General features: G+C 35.9%; 1 protein-coding gene across 1 annotated transcript; it reads right to left on the reverse strand.

Moving 5' to 3' along the window:
* Positions 1–736: 736 nt before the first annotated feature.
* On the reverse strand, positions 737–9,343 carry LOC131146685 (TMV resistance protein N-like). The gene is made up of 8 exons (XM_058096433.1): positions 8,844–9,343; positions 6,365–7,439; positions 5,972–6,247; positions 4,895–5,845; positions 3,983–4,642; positions 3,005–3,615; positions 2,634–2,910; positions 737–1,507 (listed from the first exon to the last, which is right to left on the reverse strand). Exons 1-8 carry the CDS (start codon positions 9,341–9,343, stop codon positions 737–739), a joined length of 5,121 nt encoding a protein of 1,706 aa, XP_057952416.1.
* Between the last annotated feature and the right edge of the window lie 1,852 nt (positions 9,344–11,195).

Below are 11,195 nucleotides of genomic sequence, written 5' to 3' on the forward strand. Positions count from 1 at the left end.
ACAATGGGACTCCCGATATGCACTGATCAAGGAGTTGCAGTGAATTATTTCTTGGTCAAACTGCTTGTGATCATGGGAATACAAAAGACGAAGTCCACATTTCTGCACTGTGATGCCAGGCCATTCACTCGCAAATGAAGCCTCAAGGCGCCTGCACTGGTTTATCAGATGAGAAAATGGCTGACCTGGTACATAGGAAACCCAGATGAATCTACCCAGATTAAATAACCACATGATTTCCTCTTTAGTTGTCCGGCAAGCAAGGATTTGGCTCTGAGCATTGATAGCAGATTCAAAATTACAATAAAGGTAGTGAGGAATTTTTGAAAGCCAATATTTGAGGACGGCATTTGGATCCCCACGGTATGAAAAAGTAGCAAATATAGCAAGGCCCATCCATGTGTTATCATCATACAAATTCGGGGGTATTTCCATTGTCACCGAATACCCGTGACTCCAATTTATGAACCACGCTTCAATTTTATTTGGAGGGAAACAAGAATTATACAAAGTTGACGGATGGAACTCCTGGAAAGTTGAAAATTGAAATGCAAGTAGTCCAGTCAGTGAGAGATCAGACTTAACATCAGCAATGCTTGCAGACATAACTTCACTTAGGATGTTACAGACATAAGGCAATTACTGTTTTTTTAAGGAAAAGCTGCCAATGCACTGCCACATTGGTTGGATTGAAATTAACTAGTAAAGCTGGGTGTTTGAAAAATAAAAATAAAAATTATGCTCCTACCATGAAGCGACATTTGTAGGACTGATTATTTTCAGTGGCTTGGTCCTCGTAAGAACAGTATGGGACATTCTCACCACTACTCTCCCCCAGTTCATGAATGACCAATCTTTCTTTCTCATAAGAGTAATCACAAGTTCCATTAAGAACATTATCGTCATCGTTGTGATAAATAGGCAGTCTTCCATAAACAACAGACTCCTCCTTGGAAGACTCACGAATGCGATACAAGTAGTCAACGTAAGATGTTACGCAACGCACAATTGTACGAGAGAATTCTTCCATGTCTTGCTGGTATACAAGATTTAGCCCACAGTCCAACACGGATGAGTCTTGGCCATCACTTAGAAATGAGAATTGAATCCAAGTGCATAGAGTAGTCCAATAATGTGATAAAAACAACACCCGTGGTATAAATGACACCCAGATGAATGCACGCCGATGTAACGAAATTAGCACATCATCTTCACTGATGCTGTGGAAAAATAAAGGAGTCATAGGACCCAAATTAGTAGTTAACTGACAGATAAGGCGATGTGATCCTCCTGTGTCAGTACCTTGCAGGCTATTGCGGACAGCAGTAGGATGCTTGTGAAATGAGAATGCAGCACAGAAAGCAAATCCCATCCAAGTAGGGTCATTGAATATATTTTCAGGCAACTCAATTGCCACTGAGCTCCCATTGCTTTGATAGCTGAACCACCCCGGAATTTCACGTTGAGGAAAACAATGATTGAAAACTCCACGTATCTCACAATGATTCTGTAAAACACTCAACACACACACCAAAAAAAGGTCTGCAATATTAGATAGATTGTGTCTACACATGGCCGTAGGCCATAGAAGTATCAAATCTACTGATGCAAACATTACACTTCTCAATTTGCCTAGTTTATGGCCTTTGTGATAAAGTGATGCAAAACATGCCATTAGTGTACTTGCAAGAAGACTTCTCATAAGAAGTGGTGTTCTAAAGTTTTGAGTCCAACTTGAAATGGCCTTAATATTAGGAGGAGTTTTGTACCCACAATGTCTGCATAGAAAGAGCCAATAAGCTTGTAACATAGAAAGAGCCCGATAAGCATGCTAGTGTGGCCAAATTAGGTTGTTTCAACAGCCTCCTTGTTGATCATTTTTTTGTTGTTGTTATTTTGGTAATTTTCAATTTTTGAGTGATTTTGGTTTCCCATACAAATGTGGTTAAAATTTTATATCATACAAATGGTATTATTTCATATTTTTGTCTAAAGTTTTTTGATTTTATCAAGGATTGTTTAGAGTTGTTTTGTTGTTATCTATTTGTAGCTTGTTTTGCTGGAACCACGGTTTTCCTCCGTCATAAGTGAGGGGTTTTCTAATAAATAAAGGAGGTGCCGCTCTCTTTTACCAAAAAAAATAAATAAAGAATTTTCTTTTGAGATTTTCTGAGTTGCCTAGATGGAGGCTAAATATTTCATAAATTACTTTGTTTTTGTCTTATGTTCATTGAAAACCTATATTCTCTGACAATTGGTTCTTTCTTTCACTTTGTTCCCATCTATGCCATAAACCCAATATACCTGAAAGTTCCCCTTAAAGTCAAAGATCTTGATATTATGTTTTGTAGGATGGAAAGACAGAAGGGAGAAAAGGATGAAAAAGTGAGCACAAAAGATCTTGATATTATGTTTAGTGTGATGGAGAACTAAGGAAGTGGGAAAAAGGGCTTTTCTTCGTTTAACCAAACAGCTGAGGAAAGGAAAGCACCCTTTCCTACCAAAAGAACAAAGGGCCATTTGTTCTTATGTACTTCTTTGTGGCACGCAGGTTTTGAGATTTATGTGCACATCATGGTTTTGACTTAAATAAATTTGGTGTTGTATAAGAGAGAGAGAAAGAGAGGACTGACCTCCAAGTATGTTTTAAACCAAGATTCAAGGCCACTTGCTTCCAAGGTACTTGCACAATGTCCATTTTGAAATGGTATGCCTAAATAAATAGAGGAGGGGCTTAAATTTGTTGAAGCAAAAGCAGCTGCCTCAATCCCATGATTTGAGAATTCAAGCCTTGTGAGGCTTGGGTCTCTTGAAATGCCTGCCTCATTTAAGAATGTGCTTGTTGAAGGACTGAATTCCCCTGTTACATCTTGAATACTTGGTAGAAGCTTTGGCATGGGTTGATGCCTCCTGCATGAAATATCTTCAATTAGACTTAAAATTCAGAAACATGGTAAATGATCATGCATTGATTAAGTACAAGAAATTATTCACAAATGATTACTTTCCTGCAAAATCCAACCTTTGTAATGATGATGCACAGTCACAGCCCCGCAATTGTTCCATGGTTTGTAAAAGATTTAAGTAATAATGCTCATGGTAGGCTGGAGGGCTTGTCATCATGCATTGAACTAATGTTCTCACAAAGCCTTCCACATTGTGCTCATATAATATATGGATTCCACACATTTGAACCTCCACACTTGGATTTTGGCTTTCAAATGAAGCCCATATGTACTTGTGTTGATTGATCAACTTATCATGAAATAGAATCCCTGGTATGTAAAATATCAAGAGTCGATGTGACTCATTAAATATGTCTCTGGAGAGTGGGAAGGCTATATAAGGTGACAAGTGGTCTTCACCGGCCCCCAAAAGACTAGAAAAGTGGACAGAAATTGCTGAATTCAAATTGTCACAGCTGGAACTAGCAGCTGAATGCCTGTTGACAGCATAAAGAGCATACACTGCAAATCCCATCCATGCCCTATCGTAAACTAGATTTGGAGGCAGCGGCAATCTCACGTAGGATCGAAAATTTTGATGATGGAACCAAAGAGGAGTCGCACTTTGAGGAAATAGATAATCATACAAGTGAAACCGGGCGCAATCTTCCTGCACCAAACAAAAGAATACAAATTTATAAACCATAGGAAGGCCTAATGCCCCCCTAGTAATTAATACATGGAAGACTGAGATTATGAATCAACTGAAATATTACATATATTGGAATTTTAGTATTTGAAGTAAGATTCACAGGACTAAAAAGAGTCCTACATGATCTCATTTCACCTTTTTCTAATTTTTTTCAGAAAAATGTTTACACCATATGCCCAACCTAACCCTCAAAACTTCTATTACACGTTGCTTATTCTAATACTTTTTGATTACTCTTGATTCTTTAAATTCTAATACTTTTTATAAGTCTTGATTTTTTAAATATACATATATACAACAAAATTATAAATTATTTTGGGGAAACCTGATATAATCTAAGCAGCAAAGAGGTGAGCTCTCTTTTCAGCCTGGGGATGGAGTTCTGTTGGGAACTGGACTGGCTGGATTTTGCATCATTAATATGGTAATTATGCCTCGGATTCATGTGAAACTCAATGAATTGTTCATGACGTTGACGCAGCTCATCTGGGCTCCCAAAAGTGTCATGGCTTAAATTTTCAACAAACTCGGGTAGATCTTCCTGAAATAGAACACGTGCACCACACATCCTAACATTTACACCTGGGCTATGGGACTTAATTTCAGGGCTTATGCAACTGCGTTCATCTAAATGATCTCTAACAATCTCATGCGACACATACAACCAAATTCGAAATGACCCAACATGGGGTACTTTGTCTTTTGGGATTTTAAACGCCAAGAATTTGTCAACAGGACCTCCATCAATGTCCAAACGGCAGATGAGTTTGTGAAAATGTGTCAAGTCCTGACTAGCATCCTCTTGGAATTCAAAAGCAGCATACAAAGCAACTCCCCTCCATTTATCATCACTATACAAATCTGAACGCAGGGGTAGTGGTACAGAAGATCCAGGGCTCTTATGAATGAACCACTCTGGAATTTCAGTTGGCTCATTTCGAGCACCTGAAATGCAGTAAAATGTATCACTTTCTTGAATTTGCTCCTGCAAAACAAAAAGGAGGAAAAGGTTTAAAAAATTTAATAAAGCTCATATGAGGGTCCAACAACACACTCTTAAACCCTTATGTAAACATATCAAACTAGCATATAAGCTCATTACAAATCGTATTCCTAATTGATATGGGAGTCACTGACATGGAATGTACTTGGACTATTAATAATCGTATCATATTTATCTTCATGTGGGTGTTGTGTGTAGAGAGAGAGATAGAGAGAGAGAGAGAGAGAGAGAGACCTCCATGTATTTTTGCCACAGTGGTTGAAGGTGCATATCCAACAAAGAAATTGGGCTAATTTGGTACTCTTCATCCTCAGCATCTTCGAGGCAATCGATAATAGTGAATCCTGTTTCACCAGAAGTCCACACAATGAACCGATTTGAATAATTTTCTAGCGAAGTGCACCCTCGTGCCATTACAAGTTTTATGCTCAATGGAAGATATGGCAACGATTGAAGCATGCTACATTTATTCAAGTAGAGAACTTTAAGCTTTGAAAGCTCAGAGATGCAACCAGGCAAGCATGTAAAGTTGTTGCTGCTTAGATTAAGAGATCTCAATGATGATAAGCAATTAAGATCATCCGGGATCGACCCATCCAATAGATTGCAGTCACTCAAGTCCAGAGATTCCAAAGAGCTTAAACCCGAAAATGAAGGCAAGAACAAACTGATCGGTTCTGACATTCTGAAGAGGGAGTCCCACGATAGAGCTGGCTGACACTTGCAGCCTGATAGATTGAGAGTTCCAAGAAATTCCAATGTGCAAATAACAGTAGGGAAACATAAAAGGTTCTGGCAATTCGCTAAATTCAACAACGTAAGGCCTGTAAGGTGTTTGAATGATGATGGTAGTTCTTTGATGGCAGTCCCATCCAAATAAAGCTTAGACAATTGTCTCATATTTGGGTCAACCTCTGGAAACTCCACTAGACTTGAACACCCAGAAAGGTTAAATGTTTTGAGGGATTCTAATTTGATCTTCTGCGGAAAGGTACTTAGACATTCACAACCTTTTAGATTCAATAGATTAAGCCTTTTGAGAGCTGTAATGGATGGGTGAACCTTTGTCAATTTTGTACAACCTTGAAGAATCAACTGCTGAAGATTTTTGACTCCACCCAAGTCAGGAGTTTGGATCAAGTCGTGTGAGTTACTCAAATCAATAACTTTTAACTTGTCTAATCTCTGTCGGAAACCAAAAAACATGAATTAATAAAAGGAGACAAGTATGCTACTATGGATTGAACTTTACTTTTTTTCTAAATAAAAAATAAAACTTGCACTGCATAAATAAGTGAAAATTGATCTTACCATGTTCCCTTTCCATAGCTGTTCAATGCCACTCCGGTGCATAATGAGTTCAACGAGTTTGAGTGGCTGGAAACTTCCTGGTGTGGATTTTAAAGGATATCCATGCCATTCCATTAAACATAACTCGTTAGAAAGATAATTGAGGCCTGGATTAACATGCACATCATAGATTCTAAGTAGTTTTAATTTTTTCATTCTTGACAAGACATCAACTTTACACCGTGCCACTTTTTCTCCAGGCAAGTACTCAAATACGCCATCAACTGCTCCTGCTTCCTAGAAATTGAGAGTTGAGATAATGAAATTAGTCAACGTAAAGCATACATGGTAACGAGATATATCATATATTTCCTCTCCCCCAAAATTTACGTCCAAACAAACGAAGCTACTCACCTCACTTTCCATCAGTCCATCGCAAGAGTCCTTATAGCGCCACAACCTGGTACGAGCTTCAAGTGGCTCACCAGCAGCAATTCGCTGACCCATTTCTTGTAGCAGCCCATGCATCCACAATTTTTTCCCTACAATGCTTATGAGAGATTTGTCCATAAGAGCATCTATTTCGCTTTCAGAGTAGTACCCGCAGCTTTCTAGTATGTCTGCTACCCGACCTCTGTCCTCTCCTTTAAAGAAACAAGCAATATCCAAAAAAAGGTTTTTCTTTCGATCCTCCAGCTCATTAAAACATATTCGAAGTGTTTTCATTATGTTTACATGAGGAACTTTTTTTAGTTGATCTCGGGCACTTTCCCACACCTCCTTTTTCTTACCACATAGTGAGGAACCCAGAACTTCAAGAGCTAAAGGAAGGCCTTTGGCATAATTAACAAAATCATTGGCTATTTGCATAAGATCATTTTCTGGTTCAGGATTTGGATTCTTGAAGGCTTTCCGGCTAAAGAGTTGCAAAGCCTCATCATCATTCAATCTCTTTACTGGGTATATCTTATCCACTCCGTGTGACACCAACAATTGTCTATCTGTACTTGTCATAATTATTCTACTCCCCGGACCAAACCAACGCTGATTTCCAGCTAATTTTTTTAATTGTTCACTTTCATCCACTTCATCAAGAACAACGAGAACCTTTTTACAGCGTAGCCTTTTTCCTAGCACATCAGTTCCCTTCTGCACATCCCATTTCTTTCCAGCACTTAGCAACTTCATGTCAGAAAGGAGTCTTTCCTGTGAAGCAAGCAAGCCTTCTGCCCGAACGTTAAGAAAACTGCTAGCTTTAAATTCAGAACGAATATCATCGTAGGTAGCTCTTGCCAGAGTTGTCTTGCCTATTCCACTCATGCCATATATTCCTATGAACAAAACACCATCCGACTCCAACTCTAAATATGATTTTATTTCCTGCACCCGACGTACCATCCCAAAAAGATCCTCGGAAACACTTGGTAGTGTATTGTTCAATTCAGAATATATTGCTTCGACAATATCATTGATATATTCTAACTCAAGCCTGCAAAAAAATCAACCAAAACTCACAATTTGGCAAGAGAGTTTTGAATTTGAATGTATAAACTGTCCAGTGATAATTCTCCTCTCAAGGTCATGCAAACTGTAGGAGAATTATGTATTTCCTATTGAACTGAACAGGGGTCTCAAGTGGGAGACTTAGGATCATGGTCTTAAATTCTCGAGAAAGTGTCAAAATTTATGTCGAAATTTCTGATTTCCGTCACCCTCAAAATCGCTGGCTTGCTTACTTTCTTTCAAAATCTTAACAATTCATCATAAATGTATCGAAAACTTGTGTACATTTGAACTATGAAATTAAAATGAGGGATTTAGGAGTGAAATGAAATTTCTCTTTTAGTTTATTTTATTTATTTTTATCAAAACAAATGATTATTACAATTGTTTTTGAAATTATATGAAAAAACAAACTTAACACAACATTTTATTTAACCATTCTTTTCTAAATTGTCATTATTTGTATAATAAATAATATTTAAATGATTTATCAATTTCATTTAAATTAATTGATTCACTAAATATGTTTAATATATTTACTTGTAATATATTAGTCCTAAAACTTACTTTATTATGTCTGTTAATCATTTCTAAAGCTTCATAAAAGAATTACATGTTTTACTACTAATTTTCATTATTTTTTCAAATCGAAATTGGAATTGACATTGAAATCAAAATTTCCGTACTTTTGGAACTTCGAAGTTTGAGTTAAAATCAAAATTTAAGACCTTGCTTAGGACATAATCATAACGGTATTTTCTTAGTTGAAACACTTGCCATGTTTAGAAGCTTTCAATAGGGAATTTACATTCAAATTTGTGTGAATCTAGACGAAATTCACTACAGTTTTATGTTAGGATGTTATCGAAATTTACACAAATTTAAATTGAGGGTTAGAAAATTTTCAAACTTGGGTCCGAGATAATTCTATTTTCATAAATGTACACAGAGTGTCAAGTCACGTAACTTTTCTCTTCTCGTTTTCTATTTTTTTTTCCTTTCAATTTGTTCTATGCATAAAACCCTATGGCGTAGTTATTCTATTTTCAAACACTATCATTTGAACAAATTTCGACAAAATTAAAGTCTTGTGGTTATGGACATTAAAGTGCATGCAAATATTAGGTTTCGAACTTGAAACAATAATTAATCTTGCATTTAAGGGTACAACTTTTGAATTTTAAAGTTAAATTCATGTAAATTTGAAAAAAATAAATAATATAAAATAGAATTTAATTTTTCACACAAATTTAAGATTAATATCAAAAGCCCATAACCTCAAACATAATTACGATAATAAAAATCCATAACCTCAAACACAGTTATGATAATATGGACATAATATGCTAATACGTTCTTTCCTCAAAAAGGAAATAAAGAATGCTTTTACCGGCCGTCCTGCACATGCTCTCCCCTACAATTAGCGACGGCCGTCATCGCCGCCTTCCACGTCTCCACCCTAGCTCGCCTCTCCTTATCCGCAGCGTGGGCGTCGAACGCATCCTTGAACTTCCCCCGCTGCTTCCTCACGTCGCTCGGGTCCACGTGGTAGAAAACCGGAAAAACCTGCAGCCCCTTCTCCTCCGCGCACCTCATTATCCCCGCTAACTCGTCTAGGCACCACCCCGAGTCGGCGTACCTCTCCGACAACACCACCACCGCCATCTTCGCTTCCTCGATGGCTCGCCAGAGTGCCGGCGAAATGGGTTTCCCCACCTTGAGCCCCTCGTTGTCTCTGAACGTCGGAATCCCCTTCTCCAGCAGAGCATCGTACAGGTATGCGGTGAAGGTGGTGCGAGTGTCTTCACCTCTGAAACTCAGAAACACTTCATGGTCCGCGCCCGATTCCAAAGCATAAGAGTAATTAGAAGAAGAAGAAGAAGACGCCATTAATTGAAGACCCAGATGGGTTTGAGCTCAATTTCTTGCTTGTGGAGGAAAATTCAGCTCACCGGGGGGAACTTGACACGATTTCTGAGGTTTTGTGTTCAGCATTCACATCATGCTTGTTAGATCATGTGGGTAAGTAATTAATGAAGTATTAAAATCGATTAGTGGAGAAATGAGAACACGAACAGAGCTCCGACAAGAACGGAATGGCATGTCTGAACACTCTTCCCAGGCGCGTGCGGGGTGCCTGGTGCAAATATTATGCCACTCTCATATAATTTTAAAATTTGTGCCCTTTAGAAATCGAAAAATATGAAGAAATTCATTTTTTTTCTTTTTTATGTTTAGTTATTAAGACAAATATAAAAAATAAAAATATATTAAATTAGTTAATAAAAATATAATTTTATACATAGTTTATATGTAACTTTTTTTTTTTAATTTTTAATCATATATATTTTTTAATTTTTAATAATATTTAGTATTGAGAGAAAATATAATAAAGGATAAATTTATTTTTTTTTCCTTTTCTTTTTTTTTTTCAATTAAAATTCTTAATATTAAGTACACAATTGCATTCTCAATTATATACTTAATACACATTTCACGGAAGCTTGGATGAGGTGATGATGATTATTTATTTATTTATTAATTTTAAGGCTAATAATGTGGGTGACATTTATAGCATTTTTAATTTTTTTTTAGTTGTGAGAGCATTTTTTTTTCTTTTTTAGATTTTAAATTTTTTTAAAAAATATTATATTTATTTTAAGATTTTTTAACATTTGAATGAAAAATTTTAAAAAATTCAAAAACTTGTTGCTTTGAAAGTTATTCATGCAAGCATGGAAAAATTATAAAATAACTTTATTTTTATAATTTATTAGAAACAAAACTTAATGTATTTATTTTGATATTGAAAATTTTAAGGTAGATGTCTCTCAATTATGAGAGGCATTTTAGTCTATTCATGTTCGCTTAACAAATTCTTAAGAATATGTCATTATTATTATTATGTTAGAGACATTTCATTGATAAAGTTTTGAGCATTGTGATGGGAGTCGGTGATAATATTATTATAATAAGTCTAGTGGTGAACTTAGTAATAAATTAATCATAAGCGACAAAGTTAGGCGACGGACATGTATTATTATTATTATTTAATAATTTAAAAATTTTATTCACCATTGCGTCACTTTGGATATTATGGTGTAACATCAAACTTAACAGTTAAAAGTCGTCTGCCCATTAATACAACTTTGTTAATTCACTAGTATAATGTTTTAAGGAAAAATCAAACCCGTAACCTTGGGATTACTCTTGTATTATTATTATTATTATACACTTTAAAACCTTTGAAAACAAAAACCATACGACCATGTCCCGGGCACATTTCACTAATAGTGCCCATTTGGCCAATGACTTTTTGGGAGACCAAGTTTCTCTCCCAAATATAATAATAATAATAATAATTTTTGCTAATGCCCATTGCCCAATGCTTTTTTTAATTATATTTTTATGTCTTTATCCGATAATCAAACAAGTACAACAAATTAATTAATAAAGACAAAATTTTGGCCTCCTATAATTTTTAAATATATTTTGGGTTTGCTTCCCCAAATGCAAAAAATTCAAAGAATCCACGCAAGTGCCGACAATGCTTGATTTATTTAAATAACTAAAAGTTATTTATTTTCAATTATAAATGGAAAAGCAAATATATATTTTTTATTTGATTAAAGCACGACTAAAAGTTGTCACAAGTGAGGGTTGGCAAGAAAAATGGAACCAAACCACAAAATCAAATTAAATTGAACTCAAAAAATAATTAATCATTTTTATTTAGTTTTTC

The sequence above is a fragment of the Malania oleifera genome, chromosome 13 (assembly GCF_029873635.1).
Source record: "Malania oleifera isolate guangnan ecotype guangnan chromosome 13, ASM2987363v1, whole genome shotgun sequence".
In the NCBI taxonomy this organism is placed as follows: domain Eukaryota; kingdom Viridiplantae; phylum Streptophyta; class Magnoliopsida; order Santalales; family Ximeniaceae; genus Malania; species Malania oleifera.

Bases quoted from the DNA above. Each gene is read 5' to 3' on its own strand.
- LOC131146685 (XM_058096433.1), bottom strand. From the start codon at position 9,343: ATGGCGTCTTCTTCTTCTTCTTCTAATTACTCTTATGCTTTGGAATCG. The intron at 4,643-4,894 runs GTCTCTCTCTCT...TTTGTTTTGCAG, and splicing joins TGTGGCAAAAATACATGGAG to GAGCAAATTCAAGAAAGTGA. The intron at 3,616-3,982 runs GTTTCCCCAAAA...TGTTTGGTGCAG, and splicing joins TGCTGCTTAGATTATATCAG to GAAGATTGCGCCCGGTTTCA.